The sequence below is a fragment of the Drosophila santomea genome, chromosome 3L, assembly GCF_016746245.2.
Source record: "Drosophila santomea strain STO CAGO 1482 chromosome 3L, Prin_Dsan_1.1, whole genome shotgun sequence".
Classification (NCBI taxonomy): Eukaryota; Metazoa; Arthropoda; class Insecta; order Diptera; family Drosophilidae; genus Drosophila; species Drosophila santomea.
This window is the reverse complement of record NC_053018.2, coordinates 15,757,726-15,775,232: the sequence shown is the minus strand read 5'-3', so window position 1 is coordinate 15,775,232 and position 17,507 is coordinate 15,757,726. Positions and strand designations below refer to the sequence as shown.

Here is a 17,507-nt window from a genome sequence, read left to right as displayed (position 1 = left end):
AATAACCAGCTCATATTTCCACATAGTTTATTTGACTTTTTGCGAAAATGCATTTCCGCGCCAGTCGCGAGCAGCCGCCGGCGTCAGGGTTTTAACAGGTCTGCATGGGTAAATATCAATATTTACACCTTTAATTAAAAACGCTAACAAGGTTATTTAGTGTGTTGTGAACGTGGCAGAGGGAGCGGGGGGATTGGCCAGGAAATCTGGCAGGAAGTCAGCCGTGGCCTACAGCGAAGCTTCGGTTACGACGCTTTTGCCTCGGCGTTCGCTTATTTTCGACCCTTTCAGCCGTGTCCGGAAAAGCTTTTAAGCGAAAATGCCAAAATGAAAATGTAAAATTTATTTTTCATTCACTTGTTTAACTTAACATCAATGCACTGTTTGCAATGCACGCTCGTTTGTGCGGAAACTTGATGGAGCGGCGTAAAATTATGGCCAAATGATGAATTCAAATATTAATCATAGGGTGCACAAACCTGCCGTCATGATTTTTAATTTTTTTCCAAAGCTGAGCAAATTTTTTTCTGGTTCCATTCTGGAAAATTGGAAATTGAAGACAAAACTCGGATGTTAATACTATAAATAGTGCAATTATTAAATTTTTTCAATGCGGTGTCTTACCAATTTAGCTCATAATTTGTTATGTTCTGGAACTGCCTCAATCTATTATTTTCAAAGAATCTTTTTTAGTAACGGATATAAAGAGCATTTTTTTTTTAAATTTTATAAAGCAATTGGATCCGTAATCGAAGGGAGCTTAAAAGGAATTAGTCATCCGCTGGTCAGCATTCAGGCGACTTCACTTGCCTCTTCGGAGGCATCGACAGCCACTCCCGGATGCATTGTGTGCCTAAAATATTTGTCATATTGCACGTGCCACAAAAAGCTGCATTTGCCGCCCACGGCGCGAGGTGGTGACATTAAAATCCGGGCTGCGCTGCATGTCGTTTAATTAAAAAATGCCCCAAAAGCATTTACTCACACCCAACTTTGTATTTAAAAGGGCAAAAAACCAGTGCAAGCATTGATGCAATAGGAAGAAGGGATGTGTGCATTTTAATGAAAACGGAAACCAAATAATCAGCAAGTGACAATCTCCTAGGGTGGTGGTCAAGCTCAGATGGAAATATACTGCACTGGAAAGAATAAAAGGTACTACAAATAAATTTTACAAATTATTATGTTTTTATTTATTTATTTTCTGTAATTAAGGGTGAAAGTTAATACCTTACATTACTTAATTTTCTATATATAAAAGCTTTTTATTATTTTACTACCAATAGTTGGAATTTGTCCAGTGCAGAGTCGAACAAAGCGCCAGTGCCAAATGAGAAAAGTGCAACCCGTGGAGCGTATGAATTTAATGATTTAATCGCAGTCCGCCGCCCCTTTGGTGCCACGCCTTGTTGACACTGCATGCGTGTCAAGAGAATTTGTCAAAAAATGCAACCGCCGGTGGCAGCCTCAAGGGAAATTGGACAAAGCCAAGTGGACTTGGACCACGTGGAACGGGATTAGGGCTGCACTTGGCCAAGTTATTGACTTTGTGTCTCTGTCAAATCCTGGCATGTGGTCAACATTTAAGTGTAATTAATGCCCGCGGCCACTCGCCGGTTGCATTTTCAGCCGATCTCCTCCTCCGGAAGCCGGAATATGAAAACCAAATATTGCGCTTAATTTGATTAGCGTGTCTGCGCCCAGATTCCGATTGCATTTTTCGGTTTTATTTGTGCATCGCAGCCCGCGGCAGTTTTCGCTTCCGCAGTAGTGCTCATCATCAGAAATTGTTTATTATTCTTTTTCAGTACTGTGTATTTGAATGTGCGATGTTATATATGGTAAGCAGTTTTCAATACACCATATCTACAAAATGGAATGTTATACGAACTTCTAAGTAACTTCCCTTAGGGGATAGTTATCCCCAAGTTCCTCAAGTTTATTCCTTTCAATTTTCCCAGGAGGAGGCGGCTAATCGAAAGTGTTTCTGCTTTGGAAATTAATAGTTTTCCAACAGCAGGAAACTTTTAAACACTTTGAACTGTTCGAAACTAAATGCAAATGTGCCATCAAGTTCAGTTCCTTTTCTTGGCGGATTTTCTTAGGCGGGCAAATTGAATTTCACTTGGGTCCGTTGAAAGGTTTTCCATTCCCATAGTTGTCATTAACCCCCGCAAGTCCCGTGGGGCCTTTGACGCCTCGTGTGTGAAGCATAATTACAGGCACTAGCCAAGTTCTTCAATTAAAATTTATTTGGTTTTCGGTGGGGGGGATGGAATTCTGTTGAGTGTGTGTGTGTTATTCTTAGTTTTCATGTCAAACTAGAGAAGTTTTGGACTCGCTTCGATGCGGTTATGTGCGCTTTTTAATCCTTTGTGCCACTGACAAGCCAATTAATGATGATTTGTGGTCGCTTTGTGCAAACGACTTGCACTACACCTTATAGTGGGTTTAATGTGAAAAGAACAGCTTGCGAAAGAATGCAAGAAAAATGTAACAAAAGAATTCAGTTTGAAATCAAAAAATTAATAAATTAATTCATTAAAGTGTATCCTTTACGTATTTAATAAATTTATCATGTCCAAAGGCGCTGATGATGAATTAAGTAAATAGAATAGAATATACAAATATTTTTAGTTATTATCCAAGTAAGTACTGATGACAGATTTTGCAGTTAACAACATCAGAATTGGTTCTCTTAAACATTACCCTTTGAGCCCATTTGTTTAACTATTCGCACATTGAACACATTGTTCTCCAGCATTTCGATAAGGCTCGCTCATTGTTTAAAAGCTAAAAAACCCTGTGGCCATATCGAACACACTCTCACACTTAAGTGTCCAACAAAAAAGGGAAAAAACTCGTTGGCAGTCATAATGATGGCACACTTACCACATAAACCGCACGCACCACATATACCACCACATACATATAACCACCACCGAAACCGGATCCAACTCGGTGTGTTGCATGCCACCCACTTCGGGGTGGGGCAGAAGCGCCATAGAGCTGGGAAAGCCCCGAAAAAAGGGTTGGCAGGGAGGGAGGCTTGCCACTAAAATGCACGCTAATGAGTTTCAATTACGACCAACTGACAAGATGGGACGCTCTGAAACAGTTTTTATTTTTATTGACATGGCATTTGGGCGCCGCAGCCTCATTTCCCCCGCTTGTTTTCAGTTTCGGTGTCGTCGCTTCTGTTGTCAATTTGCGTAAAATTTTTGTCCTTTTTGAGTGTTTGCTTGTCGCTACTTTGATTGAAACTAAACGACGAGCTGAGCTGCGGCTGAAGGTGTGGGACGGAGGGGTTGGGGATCGCGAGTGCTTGATTTTAATTAAATTCCCATTCCCGCAGAATGCGGCACAAGCAGCTGAGCCTCATCGACCTTTCGTCCTGTGGCCTCAATGCCCGCTGCTCTGCATCTGTTTGTCACTTGTCATCCTGATTTCGGTTGCTCTACAGCGGGAGTACCTTGACTATTAAATCGTATTGGTCTTAGGACTGACAAAATTTCATAATTTTGTAAAGTTTCAAAATATATACATACATATCTACATTTACCACAATGATAATTCAACAAAATTGAAACCAGTAATGATTGTGGCTAAAATACTTATGTAAAACAGGCGCCTAATTATTGCAACTAAATCTATGAAAATCAAATTGCCTAATGTTTTTTTTATTTATTTTACACAGTATTTTATATTCCAACGCTACACATCCAATAAGGCGTATAGCAGCACCATTGCAATTCTTGTTTTTTAAAATCGTAAACTTTTATGATTACAAGAGCACCAGGGCGTTTGTTGTTATTTGTGTCCCTGCTCCTGGTATCCTGGTATCCTGGTGTCGTCGTTTACTTTGTGGCCTGTAGTCGGTGTTGCCATTGGCACATGTTACAGCAACCGAGACTCGTCTAAATGGTTATGGCGCCGAGCATTTTAAATAATTAATGGCCGAGTTGAGAGCGAGTGGAGTACAAGTGCACATCGCACTCAAACTCAAAGTCAAGCCGAAGAGCGGCAAAGTAAAGCAGCCAGCTCTACGGAGGCGCCACAAATGTAATAAAAATGTTGGGCCAAAACTTTGACCAAGATGCCGACACCGAGCAACGAAGCAGAAGTTTGCCGGCTTTGGCTAAAAATCGACTCGACTGCATTTCAATTCCCAAACGATTATAAACTACCGACCGTTTGCAAATTTAATTTACAACTGCACAAAGTGAACAAACCGCAACAAGAGCTCGAAACGAAGTTTCTACTTTGTTAAAGTCGCAGGGCAGACTTTTATTTGCCACCTACACAACAACTTTTGCTCGGGGGTCAGCTGCCAGTTCGTGCAACTGGAATTAGCTGCTAACTGGGGAGTGTATTTGCACTGAAAGGAAAGCAAGTGAAAGGTAGTTTTTTGATTTTTTTCAACCAAATTGGACTGTTGTCAAACTGCTTTTTAAAATTAATTTTAATCACAAACAATACCAATTCAAAGATAGAAGATATACACTGAGCTGTCCCATTGAGTAGATCAATTATTCTACGGAATATATATTATAATAATCGAAATTATTTTCCTTGGTGTGAGGAGTATAGAGAAAAGTTTGCCAGAACAGGAAATTATGTTTATTATTACTTTGGCACACACAAGTCGGACAGCAAGTGGCCAAGAGCTTTTCCCCGAACAATATGCAAATGTGCAGCAGCAAAAGGTGCTAAAAGGACTCAAGCAAGGAGTGCCTCAGTCCCATTCTGAGTCGCTGCCGAAAACTTCAAATTTAAATTAATAAGACAGCAGACGGTATCGCCCAGTTGGATAAGCTTCGTTAGCCTCGTGGAACATCATCATCAGAAGCAGCGTCTTTTTCCTTGGAGTGCTCACTAAATTGCACTTTAATTGCACTTTTGGCGAGAGCCAGTCGATGGGTAAAACTCAAAACTTTTGTTTTCCTTTTCCCTGCGAAAATTTTCGGCCATTTTCTGAATGGGGTGCAGACGGGAAATTGGCAATCATCATAAATAAGTGATTCAAATTAATTAAATTCAGTTTTGCGACAAAAGCTTTTTTCTGGGGAACGGTAATCAAAGTCTTGGTAAAGATTTCTGGAAGCTAAGAAAAGTTCAAAAGGATGTAAAAATAAATGCGTACACTTATAGTTCCTTATTATTTATATTATAAATCGAAATATAATACATTTTACCATAAAAGAACACAAATTGCCTCAAAATGCTTAATGATTGAAATATTTATCTGATCAACTAAGTTCCACTTCATCCAATTCAAGTTTTGCCTCCATAACTGCCACTTGTTTGCCATTGTGCTTGATGCCCCTCAGCCATTTGATGTAGTCCTCCGGAACTCCGGATTCCGTAGCTCCTTTTACCAGAACTTTGAGGTACGTTTGCGAGGGCTGGCGATCGAGTGGTATGATTTCCTGGCCACCTCCAGCATGGAGGTCTGTTTGAGGCTGATTTGTCAAGTGGTAGGCACGACAGGTGATGCTTGTATCAGTGCTCAATAGGTGAACGGGCACACTAATCGGGATATATACGCCATCGGGCACACTCTCCTGACTAAGAAACATGCGAAATTATATATTTTAAAAGCAATGGAGCAAAACATACTCATCCAAATCCTTTAGGTTGCACATATCAATCTCCCAAATGGCTCCGTACACATGTGATCCTGGAGTGGGTACGATTGTAGCGGGAGCGCCCAGCCAATTCCTCGATCCTGTGTGAAAGTCTAGTCTAAAGTTCTATAATGTATAAATTAAACAAATAATTTCATTGTATTATACAAATTTTAGGAACAAAGCTTACAAATATGGGATATTTTAATGTCAATAGTGTGTTTTATCAGTGTGGCAAATATATCATGTTAGTTATGAGTAGGTAATAATTATTATCTGTTCATTTCAGCTTACCTCTAATTTACCCACACCAATCCTTTTTGCAGTAGGATTTTGTATATGAATCCGACTGGCTAGCATATTGCTACCGAAACCGAAATAAAAGAATTTAGTGCCCATATTAGTCAGCAGGTGTACCTAAAAATTTAATAAAAATAATTTCAAAGTTTGTGTTTACATATCATAAAATTAAAAATAGAAACAAGAGTGAACGATTTATTCGAGTTCCCCGACTATGAAATACCCGTTACTCAGCTATTGAAAGTTAGTGAACGAAAAATGTCTACTTCTGGCATATTGATCAAATTAATTGGGAAAAAAGTAATATAATGAAACAAATTAGGGCCAGACCGACTCGGCTAGTGATCCTAATCAAAAATTTAGACACTTTATCTAATTCTTACATAATTTTCCACGGAACTATTATACCCTTTTACTCTACGAGTAATAGGTACAGTTTTGATAGCACAGCCCGTTTGTAAAACAGTGCGTCCAAAACTTTAAACTGCTTGTCTCGAAAGTTCGTTTACAACAAGCAGTGCAAAGGTTGATGTATTGGATAATGTAATATAAATGTAAAATTTTGCTCTTTTCCTACAGAAATTTGTATTCTTAAAAACAAAAGATATCTCAAAGCAAACTTATTCCTATTAGTAAATAAATTATATACACATTTAACGAAATACGAACTCTGTTTACTATTGTCTTCAAGTCGATTACAAATAGAACAGCCCAGCTGTTAAAAAAGCTTATTGTTGCTGAGCTTTAAAATCGTAAATCAAATCAGCTGTTCCCTTGAATAATTTTTATCATTTTATTTTTTATTTCAACTGGTAAATCTTACACTAATTTCAAACACAAAGACTCGTAATTATAGCACTTACTTTAGAATTCATGAAAATAGAACACGTCAACACTGAAATTTGTGTACACTTTTCAAACGGACGAACAGAATAAAGTGAAATGTCGCTGACAAAGTGATAACATCTGTTTGTAGAGCTACACTGTTCGCCAAGTTTCCTATCGATTACGTGGTTCAACAGATAGCAGCCGCTTTGTCTAAACTCTCGATTATAGGTATGGACATGCGGCCAAGGCTTTGTAATCAAATATTTCTGTTTACGAAACTATTTTATAAAATTATTTGGACTTAACAGTAATCAATGATTCTCTAATATAATTTAAGTTTATAAAAGATTTTTCTTAGATTCCTACAGTTTAGCTTGAATTGGCTAAGGTTCTTCGAATTTTCTTATGGTGTGAGTGGTTTGAAACTAAATAAATGACTGGGAACAACCTACAGGGAACTAAAAAGTGAACCTAGTTATGAATGTAAAACTTTATATTTGACTGTGCAGTGCGGACACCTTTTCATACGGACAATTTAAATTTAAATAAATAACTCTTCTACGGATGCTCATCAAGAATATATACGAAGAATAAAATTCCTTGATTTGTTACACTTTACAAATTAATATATTTGTTAAAGATTTGTTTTTAACAAAGAACGTCTTGACTGCATTAGTGTTTTGCTTAACAATAAACGCAATGGTTTAGTTTTATTAGTATTTATATATAGTATTATTTGGCTAAGTCTACACATATTTTGAAAAATCGTTGATCAAAATGTCCATGGCACCTAAACTCAATTTAAAGGTTAGAAAGGTAAAAGAGTTTATACCGAATAAGTGGTGCAAATCCAACTAATTTATTGAATGTTTTCATTACTTAGAGGGTTACATTTTTCAGTTCCAGTTTCTGCTCCATATCAGAATTCACTTTTCCATTATGCTTGATGCTCCTCAATCGCTGAACATAATCCTCCGGGACGGAGCTCTCGATAGCGCCTTTTACGAGGCATTGGAGATATGTTTTCGAGGGCTGTCTGGATAAGGGAATGGAGTCCTTGGGTAGCATGTAGAGATTGCTATTTGGCTGCTTGATCAGTAGGTAAGCACGGGCGGGAGTTAATTCGGATTCATCACGGAGTTTCACGTAAACCGTGCGGGGCTCATAAATGCCTTCACTAACGCCTTCTTGGCTGCGCAAAATATATATAATGAAGAGGTATTAGAAGTATAAGTAAATTAAACCGTGGATGGTACTAATGCTTTAAAAATATAACATGAGGGATCAAGAATATACATTATATAATATAAGTTATAAGAATATAAGTTAGACATTTTCTTATAAAAATTCATATTTTAAAATGAATTTTTTATTATAAAATTATGTATAAATTTCTATTAATTCATAGAGCTTTACAATTGAACGAATCGTACTGGAATAAATCAAGGCGCAATATATACTTATTTGTCTAAAGCTTACTTGTCTATATCCGGTAGATTACTCAGATCGATCTCCCACAGGGTTCCCCAGACATGATCATCGTTGGTGGGAACGATGGTCGCCACAGATCCGCTCCAACTGTCAAAATCGAGGGCAAAGTCCAATCGAAAGTCGGGTAGCAGGGCCGGTCCGACTCTCACGGCCGTTGGATTGTGGATGTGGATCCTTTGGATCAGCATATTGCTGCCGAAACCGAAGTACAGGAACTTGTCACCTCGAATCTCGGGTAGATTCAGGGTGGCATTTGCACCACTGATGCTGTGGCAATGAACTTTGGAAATGGCTACCAAAAGGCTAATAGCTCCGATAAAGCACCTACGATTCATTCTATAAAGATGTATAAAAAATTAAATTGACTTGACACCTGCCAGTGAACCGATCTGACTTGAGTTCGATTGACTACTGAAAGCTGAATTTTCAAGCTTGTCTTATTTGGACGCTTATCTCTTGATTGTGGTTACATGCAACGTCATATACGCTTTGTTTTGTATTAATATAAAAATATATATATTATATATATAATGAATGAACATATATATGAACAAGCAAAACTTTTCAAGAAGGTAAATGGTCGACATAGAGTTTCAAGCTGAGGTTATCTAATATCAATAGCTGAGAGAGCTTGAGAGAGCATCAAGTGTAAGTGTGTGTTTATAAACCTCAATTACTGTCTCCTTTTGTGTTGCATTAATGGACGCAATCTTGATGTTAAAATTTTGTTGTATGCTCTGAAAGCTCGTTGATTTATACAAGTGATGAACAATATATTTATATGTACTAATCAAAAAACAAACAACGAACAATACATTGAAATCGGTTGATAATCCAATTCTTACATAGCACGTCAATATTGAGTATTTTCTTAAAGTATTTTAACGATTTGTTTATATTTATTTGTTTATATATTTAGTTTTTATATTTGTTGTCAGCAGTGGAAAATTGATCAAATGCGTATTCTTTAGTGAACTTAAATTACATTAGAAATATTAACAGTAAAAAAATATTTTCACTCCGTTGCGTAAAAGGGTTAGGTGTTTTATAGAGCTGTAAAAAATACTATTTATTCTCAGTAGAATTTATCAAATTTCACGTTGGTTTAATTTCCAAAAAGGCTGCCCTTGTTGCAGTTGTTAGCCTTCCAATTTATGTCCACATAACAATTTCACCCTAAAATAAATTGTAAAAATCAAAACAAACACATGGACAATGACCGTCACCAAAAACCATATCGTTTGGCTTTCGAGTTCAATATTTGGTGACATGATGGGTAACATATCATGGGAAAAGGACAATTTGCTTATGTTTGTTCGGGGTGCCGGAGTAACAGCCGTTTGTTGCGCGAATATGTGCGAATGCATTTAAAATGATTTTTGCGATTTTATTGCGGATTTGTTGCACGTTTTCTATGGATGTTGGTGTGGCATGCGGCGGAACTCTGTCCAGTTTGACATGGTTTCTGGCCAAAGCCGAAACCAGATCGCTTCAGAACAGGACAGGCGACAGTAGTTGGTGAGCTAAGAGGTCTGACATGGTCGTCATGCCAACAGAACTTTGTGTTGATTTATGCGATTTTAACTGCGAGTGCCATGTGGAAACATATGCACATATTATCAATTATAGGCAGTATTTTAATGATTTTGTGGACATTTTATTTAATATATTAGGGCTGGAGTATTAGCAATGTATTTTTACTGCATGGTGAGATAATTCGAATTAGTTTTTTATTTAAGTTGGTTGTGCCATGCAAGTAATGTGGCGTAACCCTAAGATAAATCCACTTGCAGCCACTTGAGTACGTCACTTAACTTGGTGAATTTATGGGCCGCCTTGCCGTAAATCATTCAATTGGCTGCCTCGTCTCAGACCTGATGAACAGAAACAAAAACAGGCGCCAGCATAAATATTCATACTAGCGTGTCATCCCGAGGGCCCATTCAACCCGGTAAATACTTGTCATTGTCCTCGTATCGTGGCTGATTTTCACGCACACATGAGCACATAGAGAACACAAATGATCATCGTTTTCCTCATATTCAGCATTACCATTATTATCAGTGGTATTCACGACAAGCTGGGAGAAAGCATACGCATATTTACAGTCAAAACATATATATGTGATATCGGAAACACTGTCTACACCATGGCCACACTTATAGATACTCGAAGCGAAAGTAATTTGAATATGATGCCATTCAAGGTTTTCGGTGCCATCGGAATGCCAACTGTGCAGTTTTCATTTATTTCATGCACCTGCCGCTAGTTTTTGTCATGTAAATATCGCGCATCAAGTGTCTTTCGTTACGTTTTCAGTCGTAAAAAAACATTCACATACAGACAGCAGACACATGATAAATGGATTTTCCGCCCCACAAGCTTTGGATGTCGCATGCAGGACTAGGCTGCCTTTTCTCGTTTGCTTTCTTCATTTAAAGTTTGCCGCGCGGAAGTTGAACGCTTTCATGCACGCATACGGGGCGTATACGTATTCAAAACTCAAATATTTGAGCATAAGCATATTTTATGTCCTCGGTTCTTTTGTGCAGAGAATCCGTCATAAATTTAATGACGTCACTGGTAGATGATGAATAACACTAACGTGGGAAATGGGCTTTGATACAGCAATTTGTAAATTGCATTAACATTGCCTATTTATTGTCATAAACTAGGAAAAGTGTATAAAAAAATGTAAGCATATAGAGTCTATGTGTTAGAGAGCCTATGTTAATATAAATCATGCATTTTTCGACTAAAAATGCATGGAAATACTTTTGAGTGCCTAGTGAGTTGCGTTTTCATTTCATGGCACTACGTTCACTTTTAAATTAAGTTGCATATTAGATTAATTGTTCAGCGCTCTGAAATTAAGCATACTTACCATTAAAAGTGCATTTTAAGCAAATTAAATATTTAACAAGGCGTGAATGGATCAATTAACTGAATTTTCGCAGTGAGGCAAATAACGAAATGCTGTTTGCATTTCATTTGTATATTTTTTGCACAGTTTAATTAATTTTTAATGTTGCGCAAAGACAACAACGAAAAATCAAACTGAAATTGACGATTTATGGCTATTGTTGTAGGAGCGAAACCCGCAAAGGATCCACAACGTGTCCTGGTATAAATGGGAGCTCGAGTGGGTGTATCTATGAAATGAATTTCCCACAAGGCCTAACACGAGTCTGCCATTAAAATGATTGAGCCGCAAACCAAAGAATCTACAACAAACATCCGCCCAAATTGCCAAGTAAACGGATTAAATTTCCGATTTCCGATATGAAGAACAAAAAATGCAATTGGAATTGGCAAAGACTTGTAAATACCCTTCAGACAAAGCCTCATTATTAAGTAAGTCGCAAACTTTTTTAACAAAAGGTATTATAGAAAAGTAATAATTACGTGATTTTTTTTATAAATTATAAAGAGTATTTTTAAAATTATTGGTTACAATACCAAAGCATTACCTCATTGATCTACAATGGGTTGCCCTTGGTGAGGGTATAATTATAAGGAATAAGGACTGAAAGATTGCGTAATCAATTTAAGCGCTTGAAATATCAACAAGGCCTCGAGAACCGTTAGTAAGTCACGTTGTTTGATATCTGCCGACACACGGCGAGGCTTCTTGATATGTGCTCTTGTCACAGGGAAAACTTTTCGGCAGGTTCACAGCCCAAATATTTGCTTGGAAAAGTTGCAGGTTCGAGGGTGGAGGGTGGAGGGGCAAGCGTGTGGTAAAAAGAACATATTTTTGTGGCTTAACTCAAAAAATACATATATTTTTGCTAGGGCAATCCACAAAGGCGCCGAGGATGTAATATTTGAAGGATGAGGAGTACTACAAGCAGTATGCAGTAGGAACTTGACCTCCACTGAACTCACTTTACCAATCAACGTCACTTCAGATGAAAAATGACTGTGCCTTGTATAAGGGTTTCAACTTTAGTGCACATTTTTTCAATAAATTTAACACACTCAGCACACAGCTTGCACTTCAGCATCAAGAAAATATGAATTTTTTAATACACCCTGTGTGTACGTGTACATTATAAATTTGATTAAAACCAAGAAATTCTAATTAAGGAGCAGCTGACCACAAATAGTTGGATTTTTCAGTTCTCTGACAAAGAGTTAAAATATTTATATGTATCAAAACCTCATTCGACAAGCCACGTCACACGTTCAAGTTGGTGCACTCGACAGCTTTCAAATTAAAAACACAATATTTAGTGAATTGCGGATTCTAACTTGAATTTTAAATAAATGTTAAAATAGGCCTGAGATTTTAGAGAGCCTTTACACTTTCTTGAGGTGTTTTTAAACCAGCAGCTCTCATTGAAATTTAAATCATTATAAATTCAATTTAAAACCGATGCTGGTTGACCTGATTACCTTAATTCAGCGAATCTCAACCAGATAAGCATCCTCCCATCATCATAACTTGTATCGAGGGCATGAGCATTATTAGCTTCGCCATCGCCGACAACAAAGTGATAAACTGCTCGACAACCAGGCATCAGGGAGTCAATTATATAATGATGCGTCGATATCGCAGTACATGGTAGCTGTTGCCTCGCTTGACAAGCTCGTTAAAATTTATGCTTTGTTTGTATTTCAGGAAAATACTGGGAGTCCAGGATGCTCCTCGCATGGCGCACTCATTTGTGACGTAGTCCACAGGACTCGACAGGATACAAGGCGTTAGAAGCAACTATTATTCTGCACCAGTTGGCCAGTTGTGACGGGCGGCAACTGTCACAATAGCTGTCAGTGTTTGGACTTTTGTCGATGACCATAAAACAGAAGCTTAAATATTGGATCGCTTTTCGAAAGTGGATATTATGGGCTGGGCGGCACTTGTGGTTGATGAATGGGCACAGAATATTTATTGGAATAATTTAAGATTCATTTTTAAGCTAAGAATAGAGCACAATTAAGTGAAAGTTTTAATGGATTGTTAATTTTTGTATTCGTTAATGACAAAAATTAAATTGTGTATGTATAAACACAACCATATTCTAGTGCCATGCAATTTATTTTAATTAGCTCTTTGCTTAATTGTGAGTCAAATGATAATTTGTTCACTGACAATGCTAATTAAATTATACGAATAATTCGTTTAACTCTGTATATAAAGCAAAATCGAAAAACATGAAAATATATTTTATTGAGATATGCCTACAACTGTGCTTGGCAATTAAAATATTGTTATTACGAAAACAGAAAAAGTTAGAATATAAACGAGAATTCAAAGTGATTTTCGAAAAAAAAAATGTGATTTACAATGGCCATCGATAAGATCAACTGAAATGAAATGAAAAGTAAATATGGGCTACTGAATTAAACGTAAAAGCGTAACAAATAATAAAGCAGGAAAACTTCATTCGGTCAGTAAATATAATTTTTATGCCAGCGGCACACAGAAAAACGTTTCATTGGCTGTCCAAAGATTCCCCGCAGATAATAGTAAATATTTGAAATTAAATCTGTGTTTGTCCGCCAGTTAACCGATTGAGTGCAATCCAGAGCCCGCATTAAAATGCAATAAATCTGCCTCTAGCAGATTTTAACTTTGCTGATGAGAGGCCGCATCAGGCTGTCTTTTCCTATTTTCCGGACTAAAGTACCCAGTTGCCGAGTTCCTGAGTTCCCGAGGATGCGAGCACAGGACCCCCAGTTACTGGAGGCAGAACGCCATTGGAAAGCAGTGGAATCCTGCACATGTTTACATGACGTTGGCCTGACTGCAGTCGCGGCTGCATGCAAAATTAATAAGCCATAACAAGTTGGTTTATACTGCGGCTTCCTGGGACTGGGAAACCGTTCTTCTTAGGGGTGAATTAATTAACGAGCAGTGAAAGAGGCAGAGGCATAAAGTTGTGCATTCAAGAAATCTCACCCACGTCCTTCGCGAAATTTCCTCGCAGCCATGGTGTGGGTGAAAAAGCTGCTGAAGGTTGCTGAAATAATGGCCCATTGAGCTTACCAATTTATTCATAGAGAAAAATCTAGTTATTTTCTTAACCTATTCAAATGTAATAACACAGTTAGTAGTAAGTAAGTTAAGTTAAGTTAAGTAAGTAGTCTCTTAAATGACATTTCATAAACGAACCTCCACTCCCCATTTTCCGATTAATAAAACATCTCGTATTTATTGCTGGTTCATTTATTACCTTAATCTTTGCATTCTTTAGGCATAAACAACTTTGTAATGAGCCCTACCACGGCAGGCAAACATTCCGAAGATAATTGTAGTAGCGTCCTTTACCACAAGCAATGTCTCTATCAGTATTGTTACGTGCATTCACAGGGCTGAGGACCAGTCCCAGAATAGCCAGCATGAAAACTTGGTATACGTTCATCTTGTCGAGTAGAGCTGAATAGCTGAATGATCGGCTGTGGGACTCAGTCAGCTATTTATACCCTGCTGCACGCTGAAATTAATATGGACGCTCTATGTGGCGCTGTGATATGGCGATAAACGGTTGCCATTTAAGCTTTTTCCGGCATTTAAGCCCAATCATGTACGTAAGCTGTTCGTTCTAGTCTCACATTTCACCGCTGACCCTCTATGGTTGGATGGCCCACTCGGCGTATGCTTGATAGCAAATATGATGCGTTAACAAGCGAAATGAGCAGTCCACGGACGCACACTTCTCATTCCTCATTTCCTACCCATCACACTTCAGATCTCTTCGGTCTTTCTAGCCCATTTAAATTACATTTCTGTTTGAACTTGCAAAGCAAATCTAGTTCCCTACAAGCTCCATATCATCAGCTGCAATACTTCTCACTTACTTTTTTAATCACTTTCGCCTTCCTCATCGAAGGAAATTCAATACACACTTTTCACCGTCTGTGTTCTCTTTAACTTAATCTACTTAGGAAAATTAGCAGAAATTTTAAGGATTAAGGTGAAGTGAGTAAATGCTTCGATTGTGTTACATTAGAAATTTGTATGGCTAATAACTCATTTAACCAAGACTAAGATTTACATTGCTTTGTAAAATTGTTAATGTGATTTAGTGCTTTGAGTTAGCTAAAATACTTTAAACCCATAATATTTTCGTTGCTTTAAAAAACTTACTTCCTTAAATTGAAGTTGAAATGTGGCAAGGTTTTCCCATGCATTATAGTTGCAACTCTTTTCCTCGTTGGTAAGTATTTAAGATTTAAAAATTCAATTTGAAATTACGAACGTTTCCCTTCGAGCTCTTTCGCAACCACTTCAACCGATTCCCTCTTGCGTTTCCCAATGAATACTTAATATCCCTCTTTTCGGATAGAAAGCAAAAGCCGAAAAGGAAAATCGGAAAATCTGAAAATCTGAAAACCGGTAAAACTCAGCTAAGTGACGATTGCTGCCCGGAGCTTACATGGAGACATAATTACCCAGAAAGTAGGGCTTAAGTAAGGCATATGGCATATGGGCGAAAGTGGGCCATTAGGTGTAAGCTGATATTTTTATGCCCTGCAATCGCGAACGGAAACTTAAATTTTGAGTGAGCAACTTTAAATTTAGCGGAGCAAGTAACATTTGCTTGGGCTTGAGTTGGTGGATAACTTTTTGGAGCTTCTACGACTCGAATTTAATTAATTACACGAAAAATGCAGGGGAAGGAAGCCACCGGTAGTTGCTTTATTTCGGCACGTGATAAATTAATTTAAGGCAGCTCCAAAGCATTTCGTGTAATGTTTTTGCATACACATCGCCAGGCGACGTCAGGTGGCATAAAACTGGATCATTTGGTGGGCGGTAGAGGTGGCCGTGGCAGTGGGAGTGGCAGGTAGTGGGCGGCCGAAGAGGTTTAGGTTATCGAATTGGGCGTGGCATCAACTTAATTACGCTACGCACGGCAGCTAATTGAGTTCGTAGTCTAGCGAAAAATAAAACGCCATTAGTCTAGGCATTGGTACTCAGTTTCGCTTTTCGCTTGGCGATTACACGCAATTTCCATGGTCTCACTGTGGAATAAATATGAAGTTCTATGATTATAAAAGGTCTTCCTAATGTTTACCTAATGAATATTATTGTACATTTATTAAAGTTAAAAAATAACATTCTATGCTTATCTAGCTAGGCGTTCTAGTTAAAGAAACCCAAGCTATGTTAAGGTTCGTCACTAGTTTCTTAACTCTTTAACTAATCATTTATATAAATATATCTGTATAAATTTACGCAAACGTTAAATGTTTGCAGAAGGGCATTTTGGCCAGGAGATGGGATTCTTTAACCTCAGCGAGACCTCGACTTTAGACTTGAGCCAAAGGAACCAAATCGAGACTTGAGCCAAAGGAACCAAATCGAACCCATTTCACGATCTCCTTTCATCTGCACACTTGACAGCTCAATTTACTCAGCTCTACTCGCCTATTTTCGCTTCGGGACGCCAGTAATTATAACTTGGCTGTAATCTGCGTATTAATCTCAGTTTGTGTGGGCCCAGGAGACAATGAGGGCTTTGTCAGTTGGCTCAGGGCTCAGTTTCCAATTTTTTCCCCATTTTAACATAAAACAAATGCCAGCGAATTTATTTTGTTTATTGCTGCTGATATTTTGCCGCTTTTCGCCGGCTGCCTTTGTATAACTTAGCGCTAGGCACGAAATATTATTAATTAGTCTAGACGAGCACGAGACAAGAGCACACAACCCCTTGCTAAGAAAGCCCTAATGAGCATTAGAACTAAATATGTACATAGTTGCGGAGATTGGTTATTCAACTGCCCGTTGTCTCTAAAGTTTTTGAAAATTTAGAACGGGCTATATTGAGTAAAATTTATATTTAAAATAATAAAATAGAACAACTGGGCCGTAAAACAAACATTACATTTGTAAGCATTTATAGTTATACAACTATTCCAATTATACGAGTACAGGTAATTTTTTTAGTTCAGTCGTAAGCTCATTCCAGGCACATTCTAAATAACTATTGTATGCATCTGCATGCACACTTTAAGTGTGTAAATATAAAATAGATCTATAAGTTTGTGGTCATGGAAAATAGTTAATATGCATAGGTAATTGGTATTGTATGCATCTGCATGCACCCATTAGGTGTGAAAATATAAAATAAATCTATAAATGTGTGCCCATGTAAAATAGGTAATAAGCACATTGCAGGCACACACTGAATATCTATTGTATGCATCTGCATGCACCCTTTAAGTGTGAAAATATAAAATAAGTCGATAAAATAAATCATGCAAATAATGAAATAAACTAGTGGATATTATTGCGAAGAGAGTGTAGACACC

General features: G+C 37.8%; 2 protein-coding genes and 1 long non-coding RNA gene across 4 annotated transcripts; all 3 read right to left on the bottom strand.

Annotated features, from left to right (window-relative positions):
- Positions 1–5,146: 5,146 nt before the first annotated feature.
- LOC120449639 (gamma-glutamylcyclotransferase) lies at positions 5,147–7,116 on the bottom strand. 2 transcript variants are annotated; one of them, XM_039632230.2, is made up of 4 exons: positions 6,791–7,116; positions 5,922–6,044; positions 5,620–5,753; positions 5,147–5,568 (listed from the first exon to the last, which is right to left on the bottom strand). In XM_039632230.2, exons 1-4 carry the CDS (start codon positions 6,800–6,802, stop codon positions 5,250–5,252), a joined length of 588 nt encoding a protein of 195 aa, XP_039488164.1. In that variant the 5' UTR covers positions 6,803–7,116; the 3' UTR covers positions 5,147–5,249. The 2 variants fall into 2 exon arrangements, with proteins under 2 accessions (XP_039488164.1, XP_039488165.1); XM_039632231.2 differs by lacking the exon at positions 6,791–7,116 and adding an exon at positions 6,311–6,451.
- Positions 7,117–7,591: 475 nt separating this feature from the next.
- LOC120449638 (gamma-glutamylcyclotransferase) lies at positions 7,592–8,651 on the bottom strand. The gene is made up of 2 exons (XM_039632229.1): positions 8,235–8,651; positions 7,592–7,947 (listed from the first exon to the last, which is right to left on the bottom strand). The coding sequence occupies exons 1-2, from the start codon at positions 8,579–8,581 to the stop codon at positions 7,635–7,637; spliced, it is 660 nt and encodes a 219-aa protein (XP_039488163.1). The 5' UTR covers positions 8,582–8,651; the 3' UTR covers positions 7,592–7,634.
- Positions 8,652–15,861: 7,210 nt separating this feature from the next.
- Positions 15,862–16,883, bottom strand: LOC122756452. Its single transcript, XR_006356480.1, has 2 exons — positions 16,563–16,883; positions 15,862–16,217 (listed from the first exon to the last, which is right to left on the bottom strand). It is a non-coding gene; the product is annotated as an uncharacterized LOC122756452 (long non-coding RNA).
- Positions 16,884–17,507: the final 624 nt, after the last annotated feature.